The 19,089-nt window shown below is 43.4% G+C and overlaps 2 protein-coding genes across 3 annotated transcripts in view; one reads left to right on the top strand and one right to left on the bottom strand.

The window, feature by feature from the left end:
- LOC139346553 (guanine nucleotide exchange factor VAV3) overlaps positions 1–11,234 on the top strand; it is an 81,030-nt gene extending 69,796 nt beyond the window's left edge. Inside the window, exons 24-28 of one of the 2 annotated variants that reach the window (XM_070985680.1) lie at positions 1,232–1,319; positions 1,917–2,046; positions 7,233–7,313; positions 9,114–9,265; positions 10,353–10,537. In XM_070985680.1, the coding sequence (XP_070841781.1) occupies positions 1,232–1,319; positions 1,917–2,046; positions 7,233–7,313; positions 9,114–9,265; positions 10,353–10,397 (496 nt within the window). In that variant the 3' untranslated portion in view covers positions 10,398–10,537. Of the gene's footprint in view, positions 1–1,231; positions 1,320–1,916; positions 2,047–7,232; positions 7,314–9,113; positions 9,266–10,352 lie in introns of both variants that reach the window. The other variant, XM_070985681.1, reaches the window with a different exon arrangement.
- LOC139346483 (crystallin J1B-like) overlaps positions 1–19,089 on the bottom strand; it is a 394,609-nt gene that overhangs the window by 82,036 nt on the left and 293,484 nt on the right. The gene's annotated exons all lie outside the window — the stretch shown is intronic.

Here is a 19,089-nt window from a genome sequence, read left to right as displayed (position 1 = left end):
TCCTGGATAGCTCTGGCCACACACAGTCTATCTGGCTCCAACTATTAATCCAAATAATAGCATCTTTAAAGGTCACTGATGAAGAATATTGTATGTTAAATCCATTTTTTATTCAATAAAATGTAAAACTTACATTACATTCCATTTATCTCTCTCAAAACCACTATTTGTCACCGGTTTTTCAATAGCTTAAACAAACAAAATACAATTTGTTAATTACTGAGTGCCTCGCCAGCTTCCCTGTTTCCAGTCATTTTGCAAAAGCAAGCTAGCCAGCTGCTGCTGTAGCTTCATATTTAGTGGACACACATGAGAGTGGCATTGATTTCCTCATTAATACTCGGTTCTTGGCAAGAAACTGAGTATTTCTAAAGATATTAGACTATTCCTTTAACATTGAATTGGCAACAGCATTAGCATTAAGGTTTTAAAAAGCTGTTCAGTTTTTCAACAATAGGCATCTTGACAAGCCCAGCTCTGCTCTTAGTGACCAAGGCCTGACCCAGGACAAAAAGTGCTGCCATGCTTTGTTATTTCTCTCTATTTGGGTGTTTGGGTTGATCACAATATGGAATTTGTTATAATTAACCTCAGGTCTTTCTGCCAGTAAATAATATAAATAGGTTTGCAAGTTTACCATAGGTTCATTTGAGAAGACCTCCACTGGCAGCAGAGAAAGAAAGACTGAAAGAGAGAGTTTATACATTAAAGCTAAAGGAGACCCTTCCCCCAAACCAGAGACACTGAGAACATACAGCTGACTCCAGCAGTTTTCATCTGGGTTTCCATATTTTTCAACAAAATTTCAAACTGTCAGAGTAATTTCATGCAATAGTTCCATAAAAAAAAGACATTCTGTGGTGGCTTCCAGTAAAGATGGACAGGAAGGAGCAGACTGATGCAGCTGGCACGACTGTGAGTGACAGACATGAGATTTCTGCAGACCCTGTCCCCAACTTTTACTCCTCCAGCCTCAGAGCTCTTTCAGCCACCCTGTTAATGCAAACACAAGCATGTGTGGAGGGGAGAGGAGGGGAGGGGAGGGGAGGGGAGGGGAGGGGAGGGGGCACATTTTCTCCTGACCGCCCCATCATTCACGTGTCACAAACCTTTGGGACCCTATGCATTACAGTGAGGGCCGTTCTCTCCACAGGGGCCAGGGGCCGGCCACCGATCGATGGCGGTGATCAGAGAGGGAAATTACACTCATAACTTATTCAATGGCCCACAGGTACAACAACGACGTGAAGCACATAAAGATCCTGACCAAGGAGGGCTGCTTCCACATCGCCGAGAACAAGAAGTTCAGGAGCATATTAGTGAGTCTATTCAGCCTGTTTTATTTTTCAAATTCCACCATGCAATTCATAAATAAATCACCGCGTTCGCTTAATGAAGTGTCAGAACCTGAATTTTATTTTAGCACTGTGCACAAAAATAGCCATGATTAGAGACATGTTTATACTGGCCTGAGGGCTTCAGCATTATAGATAAGTGCAGTGCATATTGGAAAGGTTCACCAGTTTTATTTATGCCAGGGTTGTGTTTTCTTGATCTCAAGTCTGCTAAAAACAGGTATTTGAGTACAAGATTTGAATGCGAGTGCGTGTCAAAACAGTATTTTAATAATGTTTAAAGAGTCAGAAAACCTGAGCAAAAGTGGTGCGATATTGAAGTCAGCTTTCATAACATATTCTAATGCTCTGCGTGGAAGTGGAAGTGGCTATTTCACGTCTCTAGGCTAAAAGTAGAAGGTGCTGAGATAATGATAAGATTCAGCTTTCAAGCAGATGTGGAAAAAAACATTTGGAAATTTATTTGGTTTTACAAACTGATTTTCAAGAGGAATATGAAATATAAAAGAAATATAAAAATGACTGCATATCTGTTTATTTGCTTATTGTGTGTGTGTCCAGGAGCTGATTGAGTACTACAAACACCACTCCCTGAGAGAAGGTTTTAGGAGTCTGGACACCACGCTGCAGTTTCCTTACCGGGAACCGGAGAATGCTTCAATGCACCGCCTCAACCGGTCGGGTAGCAACAGTAAGTAAAGACCTGAGGAGTCACTAAGAATAGAAACAATCCACAGCTGAGACACTAAGCACTTTGATACAGTTAAAGTGGCAACTTGAAATGCCTCCTTCACTCTATTTCTATATTTTGAGCTAATGATACAGAGCACTTCAGACGGCAAAACATTGCACATAAGAAGTGTTTGCCATTTTTGCTTAAAAAAAAAAACATCAACCAATGATCAAGTTTTAGTTGATTGACTAATTTATTAATTATCTAATGATTTCAGCTGTATGCATCACATTGTAAACCAGAGACAATGAACAGTCACACATGCCGTCAGCCAGATTGGGCCATAATGCAACAGCAATACATCACATTTCCACAGTGGTAACATAGCAGTATACACTATTGTAGAATAATATGACAAAGTAACATTTGCATTTTGCAATATAAAACAGCAAACTTAACAAACTACTCAGTCCAGCATGGCATGATGGGAAATGTGGTGGTTGCTCCAGCTTTCAGCAAACCCAAACAGCACATTCTGCTCCACCTGGGTTGCAGAATGCAGATGAACATATTGCGTTTTCATGGTGCCTAAACCTTGCATTTATGTGTGTATTGTTCAAAACAAAAACAAAAAAATCACCTTAAAGTGCAAGTAAATGCTCTAGGTTGCAGTCACTCTTGTGAAACACAGCTGAGGTGAGAACCTGCACACAGCTGCTGCAGACGGCTGCAGAGATTAAACTGCCAGGGAATCCATTGTAAGGCGTGTGAGTCGGAAAAACAGGTCCATCCATCCATCCATTATCTATACCGCCTATCCCTTTCGGGGTTGCGGGGGGCTGGAGCCTATCCCAGCTACAATGGGCGAGAGGCGGGGTACACCCTGAACTGGTTGCCAGCCGATTGCAGGGCAAAAACAGGTCCAATAAAGCTTGTCAGCAAATTGTCAAAGCCAATCATAAGGTAAACTAACGTTGTCATGGAGACCAGGTTATGTATGCTAGTAGTAGATAATAATAATAATAATAATGATAATAATGATCACAAACCATAATATAACTGTCATTTATAGTCATTAGTCAGTAGGCATATGTAATAGATTACATTTTGAAAGTAACCTTCCCGATGCTGCTGTCAGCTATTTAGCATTAGCATCCTGTTAGCAAAGCAGTCTGTGCGATCTGACACTGCTGATCGTTCATGCTCCTTTCATTGCTAATAGTTGTAGTTTCCTGCAACATGCTGCTGTTACCGGCTCTGCTGATTTCTGCTGGTCTCCCACCAGCTGCCTCTTCTGCTGCCTGATCTATCACCCTTCCAGCTCTCTCACACACACCGCTTTAATTCACTTGGGAACACCTTCAAACCCTTAAAAACGTTAGGCAGCTATTTGTTGTTAAAAGCAGTCCATGTTCCTCTGATGTTAATTGTTTTTGACTCACCTGTCAAACGGTGGTTGGAGAATCTACTAAGCATGTTATTAAATCTGATAAAGCTCTCTGGACGTTTACTGAAGATCAAATCAATTTGAGTTGCAGGGGAGGGAGATAATCTGGTGGAACCTTCTGCGAGTCAAGAGCCTTTAGTCGATAAGTTATAAAACATTTACTTTGTGGATTGTATTTGTCACAATATGAGTGAGTAAAATAGTCATTATGACTATTATGATATAATTCTATTTGTAAAATGAATATTATAGTCATTTATTAGTTAGTATTGCAACATCACACCATCACTCGAAGCTACGTCATGTGACTCGCTGATGATCACGGATAACATTAAGTTGTTGGCAAACTTTGTTCCTGTGGATGTTGGGGTGTGCCGTCTGGCGGTAGTTGGAGTGAAGATTTGAGCTGCGAGATATTTTTTACCTTTTGCGCACAAACCTGTCAACACCTCAAGACAAAACAGCTGTTGTCACCAACACTTCCAGACGAGCAGAGCTGCACTGGAATGCAACACGCCGACGATTATTTATGCTTGCAGCTGCTGTTGCTCCTTAACTGTGGGACTTTGTCAGTCATTACCCTAACTAACCTGATTCCTCTCAACGCTCAGGTGTTCCAGCGAGATGTTTTTCCCTTCTGACTTTGAATTTAACAGGTGTGGGGGGTGCAACTTTGAACTGAGATTTTAATGAGATGATGTTTGGGTTTGAAGTGAGGCAACAGATAAAATTTCCAACGTGCCAACTCAGGCATGCATATGGACATTTATGTGGCAAAAACTCGTTTTTTTAGAATGTAATTTAGTGATGAAGACAGAGCAGAAGGGCTCAAGAGTTCTTCTTGTATTTGTTTTATTGACTTGGCTGATAATGTCAGGTGAGGATACGAGATGTTTAAAGACTCAGTGCTATTCTTAAAGCACCCATGGTCACGCCACACGAGCAGAGTGTTTCCAGCAGTGCCAGAAGAAAAGGTATTAAACAGTGCGTGAGCCAGGCAAAGCATCATTGCCCATCAGTTGGTTAATGGAAAATGTATGACTTCAGTGGGAAAATGAGATTTCATTTGAACTCTGATTGGCACCGTGTGCGACGGGGGAAGAAAAAGCCCCGGTTCGCTGACGGTCATGTTCCAAGTGGCGGAGATGTGAACAGATTGTAGCCTACAGAGCTGTTTGGTTGTTCTAGACGAGGCCTGTTGTTCGAGTGCCGCTTCAAATCACAAGTCGAGGCCGCTTCAGTCCAAATTTGTTTTGTTCCGGTGTGATCTCATTTCTCGTAGGCAGCCTCCTCCTGGTGTGCAAACTTCATTTTCTCTCTTTCACTTTTAAATGACTCTTTTGTTTTGATTTCTATCTTCCTCGAACTCAGCTGGAAGACTGCTAATTAATGTTCATGCTTTGTTGTATGTTTTTTTGGACAAGTTTGCAGAAGGCAAAACTGACTGATTGATGGATTTTTTTTTAAACAGTATGTCTCTCAACAATGGCAACGGTGGCATCATATTAATTAATTTGTGTCTGTGGAACAAACTCAGCTGACAGTGTGTGTGAGTGGGACTCTGGGCTGCTGATTGGATTTTAACTCATCCTCACTCTCTCGTGAAATGATACACTGCGTGTGTGTCTGTGCACTCTCGATGTTAGTCTCCTCTATTAGTCAGCCAGCTCACATTGTGTATTCCGGTGTGGTCCACAAATCAGATTTTGCAAAAATGAAGCATGTAAAATGCAGCTGGTGTTTTGGTGGCTGTTTGAAGTGGAGGGCGATCCCTCTTCATATTGCTCGTACCTAGACACCATTAGGGGTTGCTGAGCTGTCTCTCAGTGCGCTGATTAGTATTCATTTTAAAAACCACTGGAGCTCTGCTCTCCTTACAGCATATCAATAACCCAGGCCAGTTAACTTGCCAGCAGTATTGTTGGGAGCGGCACATTTTTCATAAGTTTGGGCATCTATCTGCCATTGTGGGCATTAGATTCGCTTCCCGGTGGCAGAAATGTGGGCTCCTGTGTAAGGGGGGGTGGTTTAGAAACTTTTGAATGGGGCTGGACTGGGCACTGTTTTAAAGAGGGTAATTTGTATTAATTTTACAAATGAGTCCCATATTTGTACAATGGGAAAAAAGTTTATAGATCATGAGAAGTGGGCTCTCCAGACACAGACATGCACAAGGGCTGTCAACCAGACTACAAGATATGTAGTCGTTCTGTGTCTCTTTACGGTCCTTTTGTGTCTCTTTGTGGGTCTTTTGTGCTTCTTTCTAGAAGCTTTCTTTGCATCTTTTTGCAGCTGTTTGATTGACTTGCCCACAAGCAGTGTTCATGGTCACTTCATGCTCTGCTCCAGCGGCCCCAGGCCTGTGCCTGTAGGCTTGTTCAGTAATCCATCCATGATGTTAATAAGCCAACTACCTATCACTTTCTGACTGTGGCAGGGGGATGCACCCACCCCTCTGACTCCACCCCTGTGTAATGTGTTTATCTTAAATGAGAGTTTTCCACGGCAGATAGCTCCCACATCTGAAATGGGCTGTTTTGTTCACCCCAGTTAAACCTTTCTGGACAAAATCGCGCATTGGCATCAATTTAGCCGGCTACTTTTATTGAATTTGTAATTTATAGTCTGTTTCTGTTGCACTTCTCCTGTCTGTGCGTGTGCCATGCGGCTATGTTGACATTCCAACATAACCCAGTGGACTCCAAGTTATCCTCAAAGACTAAAATACTAATACGTCCAGGGTTAGAGGTTCTACTCCCCAAAGAAATGGACGAACACCGCCAACTCTCAGACATTGCTGGTGTCAGATCAATGCCAGTAGCTTTCTTTGTCTGCCAGTAGAAACAGTGGATAGAAATACAAATGCGTTTCTCAAGCTCTTCGCAAGAGAAGGCACAGTCAGCCTTTCTAAGGCGAACGTGCACTGTGGACTCTGTGAGCTTCAGAAACACAACACAAAAACAATAACACCGCAGGAAAGTGCTGTAATAATTGAATATGAAATAAAGCATATCATTTTCTGATAAGTTATCAAGTCAAGCGTGTCTGTCAGAGGAAATTTGTGGAGATGTGTATCTGCAGTTGTGGCTGCGTTACAGCCGGATGATTGTCTTTATAAATATGCAAATAGGAATCTATTCCCTGTGCTGTAATTGTGAGTAGACTGCATGTTCCTCCCAATTAAATGAACAAGTGAAGACGGCGTCCCTCATTAATGATGCAGACATCCTTTTGGCAAATTGGAAACAAGACACATCATCACTTCATATTTCAACTAAATATTAGCGGTGCTGTGTATTTGGTTTTTTTTTTACCTTTAATCCAATCCGGATGATCTTTCGGTTTAATTTTCCAACACCAGAACGCTGCATGTGTCGTTTTGTTAGCATTAAAATTTCCGAGCAGGCCGAGACTTCGATCCTCATGCTTGAGTTCAAATCTTAGATTTCTAATTACAGTTCCCACATTAGGCCAAACAGCGTAAATAAATGAAGTGAAAGAAGTGCGAGCAGTGGCGGTGGAGATGAAGTACCGCTGGCTAGAGCTCCTCTTGTGCCTGCTGTAATTTATTTTTTATCAAACTGCAACTGTGTTCTTTATACTTCTGAAAAAAATGAGCTCTGAGTGGGAATTTTTTTAAAAAACGTGTTTTATTTTCTCTCCTTTGCTTCTCTCTCCTTCTTCCATCCTAACCCCATCCCTGCCCTGTCCCCCCTCTCGCATCTCTCCGCTCCCTGCCTGGCCTGCCCTGCCATAGCCCCATTGCTCTGTGGCCTCTCTTTTGTATCTCCTGCCGGCTACAGCTTTGTGCCTCCTTCCTCTGCTCCCTTCTGGTCAGGTACAGGTATCGCTTCTCTCTCTGTCTGTCTCTCTAACACTTGATTTCTCTCTCTTTTCTTTCATGTTGAAGGCTGCTTAGCATGCCGGCTGTAGCTCAGTGCATTCACACCATCGCCTGCATCACTGCCTGCTGCCATTGCACCATTTCGCCTCCTCCATAGTGGCGTGCACATACATGTCATCCTCTCTGGAGAATAGGAACTGTTTGTTTAAGTAATGCATGTATGTACTGGATGTAAGTGTGTGCTTTTTTGCATGGAGTGTGAGGCAGAAACAGTAGAAGAAGGTGTTTTCTGAGGTGAACTGGGTGTGTGTTTGCTTGTGTGTGTCTGTCCGTCAAAGTAAAAGTGCAGGTGTCCAAATACACAGAGCTCCTCTATATTAGATATTCTATCCCCATGGCTAGGTTGCAGAGATATTCTGACATTCCATTTCCACCTGTCAGCTTAGCCCAGTCCGACCCACCAGTCAGTGTCTGGAGAAGGTAGAGAGTCGTCAGGATGGGATGGAGCAGTGGTAACTAGCTAGCCTTCTCCACAGCTGTCTCTCATACTGCTGTCTCCTCAACAAGCTGTCTAGTCACACACACACACACATACACATACACACACGCCTGTCAGAACACTCCAGCTGGACTCTCTCAACTAAAGCGATGCACCAGGTACCTACAAGGGCCGTACTTCTCTTTTTTAGTTTTGGCAGCGTGAAGTAAATCACACACACTGGTTGAACGGACAAACTGTTCTTAGATTAGCTGATTTTCTGTTGTTTATCAGATCACCTGCCAAATTATGAGACAGCAAATAAGTTCTGTGTTCAGCATTTCTATCTCGACATTGTTTTTTTTTTCCCCCTCGGCTTTTATTTGGAACCAGACACATTTTCTAAATTGGGCTGCACCGTCTATTTGTAAATCCATTTGTAAAGCCAAAGTTGTTAGTAACTATGAGCTAGCTCACACCATTAAAACTTATGAAATGACTAAACTAGTGATGCTAACTTAAAAATAGTTTTCCAGGTGATATCTGATAAAGTTAAAACTCTTCTTTCAGCTGTTCACAAGCCAGCATCCATTACAGCAGTTGGTTCACACTGAAATCTTCATGATTTTAAGTTTGAGTTAAGTTAAACAGTGATTACTTTGTGAGCACAGAAAAACTACAGCTCCCATGAAAAAACTACAAGCGCAGCAGTGAAGATATTTACATGATCGTAAGTCCTGAATAACTGCTGGACAGAGGACTGATGGCTGAAGACGTGTTTAGGAGGACATGTCTCAACTACCCTCAACTTGCTCTTCTGTTGACTTATGACATTTAACCTATGGACATCTGGGGCTTATGGGAAATGGTGTCCATTAAAGGCCACTTAAATACATGAATATTCACCAACAGCTGGCTCTAACTGGATGTAACAGTTAGCAGCAACAAGCTAATCTTTAAGTAGGAAGTAGTTTGTGTGGTCCAGCCTGTTTAAATGTAGAAGAGTAAATCTCCTCTGTGGTAAACACTTCAAAAACACTCCTGTTTAAATTTGCTGGTGTGAATAGCTCAATTAATTTGCACATCACATTAATCACATCATGCTCATAGTAGTGCTAGACAGGTTTTTTTTCTGGCCAAATTAAAAAATAAAAATATCACGCATCTCCATCTGTGTGTGTGTGTGTGAGTGTGTGTGCGTGCACATGTGTTGACACTGACGTTCTCACATTTCTTATCAAATGCATCCTCTTGAGCCTCGGATGGACCACATTTCGCATATTTCACACACCCAACCTCTCTTTCTCTCTTTCTAGTGTTAACGCCGAAGGTGATCGGCGTGGCGATAGTGCGGTACGACTTCAGCTCACGTGACACCCGGGAGCTGTCGCTGCAGGAGGGTGACGTGGTGAAGATCTACACAAAGTCAGGAGCCAACGGCTGGTGGAGGGGCGAGGTCAATGGCAGGGTAAGCAGCAGCGTTAAGATTTCAATAAAACTTTCATTTGATATAATAGCAAAGCTGTGAAATATGTAGCTTTGCACTGCTTTTATGTTTACATTCACTGATATTGAATCTACAGAAGACTTTCAGAACTTTCATTAGCCGTGTTTACTCAGTTTTGTTTTTTCATCTGGCTGCTCTTAAAGTTCTTAAATCCAGTTTTAAGCAGTGCTAAAAATGGGCCTTGGTAAATAACCTCGTCTACAAGTGCCTGGAAGGGCCATTCAGATTCAGCATGTTTTATCTTTAGTCCGTCATGTACACCTTTCCAACATTTCTGTTTCACCGTATCATCCCTTGGACGAGTTTGTTGCTCTTGTATGTCTTAAACGTTCCCATCCAATACCAACAGCGCTTCATAATCGGGCTGAGAAAAGCCTGCTTCTAAATGCAGGGAGCTACATGGGCCGACTCCCACTCGCACGCGCTGCATTCTAGCCCGTGTGTGTTTGTGTGTGTGTTTGTGTGTGTGCGCTGCAGCCCTCTGTAATGTGCTGTGAGTGTGTTTTGTGAACAGCTGTGGTAAATGAAGAAGCGTTTCTGTTTTCTTGGAGCCTGATGTGTGTGTTGATGCTGCTCTGGTGAAAACTAAACACTGAATGTAGAGTCTGTGGAGAGCTGTTAGACTCTCTTTAGAGCCTTCAACCAGCAACAACAATCAGCACTGCAGGCTGGAAAAAAGCTGGCTGAATGTGTCAGCAGAGAAACACGGGTTTACACCACCAGAACCTTTCAGCAGCAGGCTCTCACTTTCTGGTTTAGCACGAAAAGTGGTCAAAATAAAAGAAATATACATATTATTTAATGTACAGTTTAAGACTAGCTATTCCAATTGTAACTACAACGCCAAAATGCCTTGTGTTTAACGTAAAAAAGTGGATTGATTAGATGTTTTTTGGAACATTTTAGCCTTTTTTTCAGCTCAGGTGCTGTGCTTTGAGACGTTTAAGACATGCAAATAGGTTAGAAAAGTTGAAAATGGACCTGTTGCTAGTCAACTCCTTGCTGTTACTGTCCGTGTTGTCACTCACTGCCATTCCTCCCCCCTCAGGTCGGCTGGTTCCCATCCACATACGTGGAGGACTGTGAGGAGTGAGAGGCCCGGCGTGTGAAGAAGAGTACGACAAAGGAAGAATGGCAGCAATGGAGTAAGCAAACTGAGCACACGAGCGTGACAAAGACAGTGAGCTTCTGCAGTGCTGCTTGCTCCAGTGTTACTTTTCAGAGCAAAGCAGACGGCTTCACTCTCCTCGATGGAGTCCTGCGGCCTACGAGCGTCCCAGAGGTCTTTGGGAGAGAAAAGGGCTGCAGAGCATTGCACATGCAAAGATGGCCCCATCATTTCTGCTTGACTCTGTGTGGCTAAGTGACTCCACCAACTAGCAGCTTGCCTGTCAGCGGGGGCACAAGCCCTCGCCAGACACCCCTCCTCCCTCCCCAGCTTGGTCCGTCCATCCATAATTCACCCTTCCTTCCTCTCTCTGCCCCAGCCAGCCGCAGCCCCCAACTCCCACCTGTTTCTGCTTGCCAAATCGGCCGTCGCCAGTCTGTCAAAAGTAGATACTCAAATGCCACTGTTCCATTCATGCGCTCATCCATCCATCCATCCATCCATCCATCCATCCATCCATCCATCCATCCATCCATCCATCCATCCATCCATCCATCCTCACTCCCGGCCCCTGTGGGAATAGAGTCATCCGAGCTGGAAAAGACCGGCACTGTAAAGTTCTCTCTTTCCTTTCATCCCCTTCTCACTCAGTCAGTCAGGATTTCAGTCAGTCTTGACCTTGCCTCTTTCTTCCACTAATGCAGGTGGTTATTGATGACTTGGTGACCCAGATTCACACACACACACACACACACACACACACACACACACACACACACACACACACACACACACACACACACACACACACACACACACACACACCACCCACCTCTCCTCCCCTTCAGATTATGATCACACACACACTCTTACAAGAGATGTAAGAGAGGGATGGCGTCGGATAGCATCGCTGCACAGTGCCAGCAATTGATCGCCGTTGTTCCTATTTTCCTCCCACCTCCTACATTCTTTATCTCCAGCCCAGCCTCTCATGCTTTTGGTTGTCTTGGCCGTTAGCGATCCTCTGCTCTTATCGGTGGCAGCTCTGTCGACAGGAGCACATTCGCCGAGGTTTTATCTTATTGGAGGCATTAGCGGCTTGTCGGGGAACAAGCCATGCTACCTGGAAGCCTCCTGTCCCCTTAATAGAAGAAAGAAAAGCAGATAAAACACAAAGGCAGCCCAGCTTTGTTCTTCTTATTTCCCAATTATCCATCTCACTTTTGCTTTTTTTTTTTTGTCTTGGAACTGTTTTTCTCAGTTTCACCATCTACAGATATGAAGCGGTTTAATTCTTGCAATGCATCTACCCGACAAACATTTTGCCATCTTCTTCCTACATATTAGTAGACAATTAGTGGCTCTAACAACTGCTGTTTGTGAGGATTTTCCATGCATGAATACAGTTTGTGCAGAAATACCAAACACTTGTAATTTAGGGGATTTGAAAAGTTCAAATTTAAAAAGGTATTTATGTATCAACGCTATTTATGTATCCAAAAGAACTGAGACATCCTCCCACTTCCTGCTAACTGTCTCTCATCCCCTCTCCTGTTTTGTGTCCCACCCTCACCCCCGTATACATTATGCACTTAATCCACAGTGAAAGAGGATTTTCCCACATTTGAGGGAATAAACACTTCAGCATGTCGTCAGACAGCAGTGTACACAGATCCAAATGATAATAATAATGATCAACTCATGTCTGGAGGTGAGGCCAAAAGCTCCCCAGCAGTTGTCTTTGTGGAGCGATGTTTTCATCTCAGCCAGTGTGTCGCCTCTCTTTTGCTGTAAAACAATCTACCAACCACCCGTCTTTGTAGAAAATATGTACATATTGACATTTTTATTTAATTCATGGTCGGTCTGGTCACACAGCAGGCACACTCCCTGGACCTGCCAGTCAGCCAATCGCACAGCTGCGTGTGTCACACATGCATTTCTATGAGGAACATTATGTTGAAGTAGTCCTTTCATTTCTTCAGTCTGAAGTTGTTCTTTGGCTATACCTCCTATGTTCCTCCTCACTCCTCAAATGCAGACTTTCACACACTTACACACACCCACGCTTGACATTTTACAAAGCATCCATCTCTTTTCTGTTAAGGGGAAACTATTTATGTAACATGTGATGTACATAAAATGCATAAAATGGTCACTGAAACACATGTAGATGTAATTTACCGAGAGGCAGCATTCTCCAGTTGGCACTTTAAGTGAAAAACATGGTGGGATACTGAATGAGACATTGAGTAAAGTCAGAACTTGCATAGCTAATCTCCAAGTTTAAGCATCCACGAGTGGATCGTGCCTCTGGTCGCAGCCCTCGGGGCATTGCTTCCTTTCAACGCCCTCGCCCTCCCCTGTCACGTCTTCATTGTGTCGATGTCATTGGGTATTGTGTCAGAAATCTATTTTGTGAATCTAAGTACGAATTTATTGTAATGATATGCTTTTGTATGCGCTTAATGGAGCCATTATGTTTGAACATCACTAACAGCCCGCTGCCAGCCCTGCCCCCCCCACGCCATTATGATATGTATGACAAAAGAGTTCTGCTCTCAGTCACATTGTTTAACTACCGGACTGAAGAAATGTGTCGAAAGGCTCATATTAATGTGTTTTTGTCCGACATCTCCCTCTTTCTAACTTAGTATTATCAACAGTGACCACTAGATGGAAGCATCCTAAACACATCTCCTCTTCGAGCAGTCACCTTCAACTTGCTAAAGTTCGGCGATGACATCATCTGATTAGGAGGTGAACAATCGTCGAGGAAGAAATTAGCATCAGCCTCAGACTTGTTGCTGGGAGAGAGAGGGGAAGGAGACGCCTTCCAGACAAAACCGAGTGATCAAAACACACAGGATGTAGGGTTTTGAAAGAAGCGAGCAGGGAGGTGGACTGCAAACCATACCATGCATTTAAAATGAAGGCATTTGTAAAAGCAGCTGCGTAGTAAAGTTTCTTCGACTTTCTGTCGAAATTTCCTGACATTTCAGGAACTTCATGTCCAGCAGGATCTCTTAGGATGCCGTTTCCCCTCCTCTCCTGCTTCCTGAAACGCCTGCAGTCTCTGAACATTAAATTTATAACATCTTTAGGAAACCTGCGGTACAACAGCAGCACAAATGTGATCCAGCACGAGCTTCTCTCCCGTCTTGGGGAAAGTGGAGATAGCGGAATATGCTTCTGTAATCGCAGACTCCGGTAATCCACTCCCCGCACTCCTCCTCCGCCCAGATGAACTCTGACAGCGGGGCCATTTACAACTGCAGGCCTTCCTCCCCTCCCGAGTGCGCTTCCAGATTTTTTGTGCGCGGGAGGGACGGGAGGAAGGCTCAAGGGTATCTGTGATCTAATCATTACACCATCTCCTCACCTCAGCGACCCCGCTGCATCCATCTCTCTGTCGGCTCCCCTCTCCCTCGCTCTGCCTCACCTTGTCACTTCCCCGCTCTCTCTCTCTCTCTCTCTCTCGCTCCCCATCTATCTTTCATCCAATCTCTGTCTCCTCAGTTTCTCTCTGTATTCTGTCCCTCACCCCGATGCTCTGTGGGCTGTAACTGCTGTATGTTGGCAGGAGGAGAACACAAGATTCAGTATTATCAGGAGAGGAGGGAGAGAGGCGGTCTGATTCTCTATAAACAAACCCCAGCAAAATGAGGGGTAGTTTAATTTTACCACAAATTAATAGACTGAGAAAAATGATGCCAATTAGAGAATGAATTAGAATTGGCTCTCACCACTGCTGTCTCCTCATATACAGTGTGCGCACAGATTATGTCCATATGCGTAGGCACACGCGGCGTACGTGTGGAAATACATTTTGACGGGATTCTGGGCCGGGCTAGTCTGAGCCTTGCAGGGGTTTAAGGATACAATCTCCTCAACCAACACACAAGGATGACTCTGTGCTAACCTGAATAGAAACATAATAGTAATCCATATATGAAGAAAATATGTGGCTTCTCTTTTTTCTGGGCTGAAAATCCTTCCTTGATCCAAGAAATCATTGACAAATCATCCCCCCTCGTCTCTCCGTGTTCTTTTGCTCACCCTCGACTGAAGTTTGCATTCGCTGCGTCCATGTTCTGTAAACCCCATGAAGCCAAAGATGTATGCTGTACTTATTGTACACTCCACGTTATGTCTCATAACCACGGTACCCGACCGCTGTGGCCTAACTCTATAACTGTGCAATCTTGACTGTGTAGCATTACCGTGTATTGTTGCTGTATCATACTGTAAAAATCTGTACATAGCACATAATAAAGATATACATTGCTTCTTCTAATGTGTCGTTGTGGAATATCGTGTGTTATAGTGGAGTGTGTTTAACTAATTTGCCACAACTTTCTATGAGGATTCACTGAAAATTTCTCTTAAAGAAAGTGAGATTTACTAGTGATCATGACACATTGATGTCAATCAGTCTGAGTTAGTGTCAGAACATAAAGATAATATTTTATTTTATACATATTAAGCTGGAATCATAATTCAATCGGCGGACAAATACCTTGCATACTGTGGAATGAATACTGAGCGAGCAGTTTGGAGATTTGGAGCATTTTAACAGTTAATTCAAATGATTGAACTCTTATAACCATTATGCTGTTTAATATTTTCAAACAGAAGTCTTCAGTGTGCAAACAGCTTAGCAGCTACAGGAGCGCGGTGCTTATAATTGCAAACTCTTGCCAGTAAATTAAAAGAGAACTTATGGTGTAATTTGGCTTTTATCTTGGTCAGACTCATCTCTGTTAGCACAGCTTGCCCAGAAGTGACTTCCTGGCTAAAACCAGGACTTGGTCCTTTAAGTGTAGTAGTGCTCATTAAATGGCTGCCATGGTGTTACTGCCGTGTTTTGTTGCTGTTCCCTCCACAGGACTTAAATAACCTGCAGCCGGTGGGGTGCTGTTTCTCACTCGCTCATTGGCTAATAGGTGTGAATGAATATGGGGATAACGGTTGCTGTTATCACGCTGATAATAATGAACCAAATCAACCATACTTCTAAATATATCGAGCTAAAAAGAACGCAAAAAAGGTGAATGTTAACAGTGCTGTGGGTGTGTGAAACCATGCAGTGAACAATTGTACAAGTGTGTACAAGATGCAGACCATATGTTGATGCTTACTGTCGCTTCTTCAGAAAGCGATTGTGCATGCATGTGCAGGTCTTGTGTGTGTGTGCGTGTTTGTGCGTGTGTGGGTGGTGGTCTTCTCGGCCATCTGCCGCCGGGTTACCTGCCGGTGCTGAAGCTAGACTGGGGCTCGGGCACCAAAAGGATGAGTGGAGTGGGCTGTTGCTGGCGCTGCAGGGGTGGAGAGAGACGCTGCACTAAATACCCACCAGGCGGGCTTCGCCTTGCCCGGGCCAGTCTGGATCCACTACCAGGCCACTTCCAGCTGAGGTTGGACCACCAGTGTGACAGATGGCTGGTGAGAGGGTGACATCAGCTGGCTTTACAGCATTGGGAGATCGTTGGGACCCAACTTTCTGGACTTGTGCAGTCCTCTTTGATTTTGAAGACGAGCAGAGAGTTCTGTGTCGTTGAGACCGATGGAACGAGAAGCTCTTGTCGTGGATAATATAGCAGTTAACGTGAGGCTGATCCCAAATCAGAGGGTCCCTGGCACAGTCCTCATCGTGGCCCCGCATGTCAAAGTACATACTTCAGCTGTGTAACAGACGAAAGCCTCCTGTCCATCATTCCTCTGTCAGACATGAAGACGAATGATTACAGATAATATATTGCAAATGAGGAGCTTTGTCTTGCTGAGCTCCACATATAAATTAAAAAATGCTGCATATTTAGATTGACTTCCCACCTTCCAGGTAGCCATTACAGGGCAGGCCAGCGCAAACTTCTGTGAGAATATCAAACCTGAAGTCTAAAGCAAAAGTGGCCCTGAAAACCCATTAAATTGTGCAGAAACACAGCTTGGGAATATGTCACATATGCGACTTGAATCAGATATCTCCTTGAAAGTACCAACAGGGACGAAATTCTTGTTCTCAACTGCAAGGCTGTGTGCAATGACACAGAAAATGTTTCCAATATCCGTCAAATTTGGAAGCTTATTTTCAAATAAAAATTAATTAAAGCAAAAACTGTCAGTCCTGACGTAAACAGTAAAGATCTGATTTATATTGTAACATGCAAAAACACCAGAATGACCTGCTCAGCTGACTCACCCTCTCTCTCGTATCAGTTTAGCGGTGCAGTCATTCGTCTACTTTTCCCTCAATCTCCACTTCCCTCGTAAAACCTGCCATGTTCTGACTTCTGCGACTGCACTGCGTATATGCCAGTCTATTTCTCACTCTGTCCCGCTCCTGCTTCTCTGGGTTTACTGCTGTCTTTTGGGGCCATGAGGGAGCCATCATCATTGCCAGACGGTATGGCTGCTGTGTGTAAATATCAAGCAGCACTCTTTCCCCCCTGTTTTCCTGGAGACTATCAGCACTGCATAAACACCGAGGTGCTGTCTACGGAACACACTCAGACAGCTCATCACCATAAAGCACACACACACACACACACACACACACACACACACACACACACACACACACACACACACACACACACACAAACACACACACACTTGCCCATTCAGAAACACACACACACTAACACTCCGGTATCAGCTTTTACGGGCATCCTTCTTTACAGGTTGCAGCTACGTTATTCTAGCTTTCTCTTTAGTTTCTTCTCATGCATAGTTACGTAGTCAGAACTGATTTGAGGGACGTATGTCCTCTATAGCCGTGTTGTGCATGTTGACATGGCTTGGCATTTCTCAGTAGTGAAGTGTGTGCAGGGTGACTGCATTTATTGCGGCATGAAATGAAGGCATACTCTAGTGCACTTTCAGAGCTGCGGTTCTTTGTCGTAGTGACAATACAAACAAACACATACAAGCTGTACAGAATGTATGCCCCAACACACACACACACACGCACGCACGCACGCGCGCGCGCGCGCGCACGCACGCACGCACGCACGCACGCACGCACGCACACACTGGTAACAGATGGTGGCTCAAACATTGCCTTCAATAATAATCAGCATTATGGAATGCTTAAAGATGAATCCTTTAATTTCCTGAAAAGCTTACTCCAAGTTTTATTTAGCCACATTATACATGCAGTTTCGAACACTCTGCTCCTCACATCCGTAAAGAATACATACAGACTGCTGTTCCTTCCTTCAAGGTCATCAAACACCAGCAGCTGAAGCGGAGTTCGCTCAGAACCTAGAAACAAATCTGAGTCCAAATGCACGGAAATACACAAAGAGTTTGACAAAAGCATCCTATCTGGAGTCACATGTATATTTGATACTTGCAGCAGTTACATTCAGTCTGCGCTTGTGTTTAGTCTATAAATAAATTCTTGGGTGTGATGACACCCTGTATGTTCCACGCTAGTTTTTTTCTCAATGCATGAATTGATATAGAAAGTAGAGAAAAGTACCGAAAAACTTGGAGAGCGTAGGTGTGGGTGAGTACACACCTGTGACCCAGTCAGACTGTAGCTGGAAGAAATGTGTCTTGAAGCAGCAATAACACATAATGTAAGGTCATAATACTACACTTGATGCAGAATATACATTTATTGTTATTTTGAAATGATTTCCCACACAGCTATCAACTAAATTATTCCAATGGGTTAGTTACCATGGTTACATGACAGTAAATCATCACAAAGCGGAACAAAACTCTTTACATTACATGAATAACAAATATAATGCCCCAGTCTGTACATCACTAGTAGACTCATAATGATGCATTGATGCCTGGCTCTATTGTGCTTTAATGTGTGTGCAACCTCTCTGTACACAGCAGCGGTGGCAGGGTCCGCCATTCTAGCAAATTCAAACGGTGTGCACGAATTCCGAAGACAAGAGCCTGTCACCTTGCACATGGGTTTACATTGGAGCTATTTTAAAGTAAAAGTGTGCCTCATTGAGACATATACAGTAAGGCTCTCTTCAGTGAGAGCTGCCTCAAAGCGTGAGTATTTGACAACCTGTGTGCGTGCACATATGTTACATGATGATGCTACCGGGAAGAGCAGCTGGTCAGACACAACAGCTGTAAAACAAAATTTTAAAAAGCCAAATTTTTCATCTCTGCCAAACAATAATGGAAAAGAAAACCTTCTATACGTCAGGAGTTTCCTGTTGCCAGTGATATTTATGAATTTAGAAATAGATTTTGCAATAGAATTACTCAGAAAAGAGTCTGATGCAGTATAAGAAGTGACCAAAAGGTGTATTTGGGTGTATCCCAATAGTTTTTTTGAACAGGGAGCAAGTTTTGGTGACTTAACAGAAGTATTGCAAACTGTCATCGTTTCAGATGAATTCTGTTGATTCACATTTTATTTTGTTCATGAGTTTGGAACAAACAACTGAAGCTGACTCACCATGGCAGACTTACATTGTATAGAATTCAAGTGCCAAATTTGTCACACTGGATTATTGGTAAATGTACATAAAGGCACCTAGAAATTTGCATTTCATGTAGTGGGGCAGCCTTAAAGACATGGCGTGCTCAATTTGAACGTTTTCCTCAATATAAATGTGATATTGCCTCAAGGCACCGCTGGGAGACACAGAATATGTATGTGATGTTAGTTAACAATGTGCAAATGTGATATCTA

Source organism: Chaetodon trifascialis, chromosome 18 (assembly GCF_039877785.1).
Source record: "Chaetodon trifascialis isolate fChaTrf1 chromosome 18, fChaTrf1.hap1, whole genome shotgun sequence".
NCBI lineage: Eukaryota > Metazoa > Chordata > Actinopteri > Chaetodontiformes > Chaetodontidae > Chaetodon > Chaetodon trifascialis.
Note: the sequence above shows the minus strand (reverse complement) of the source record. Positions and strands in the feature narration are given on the sequence as shown.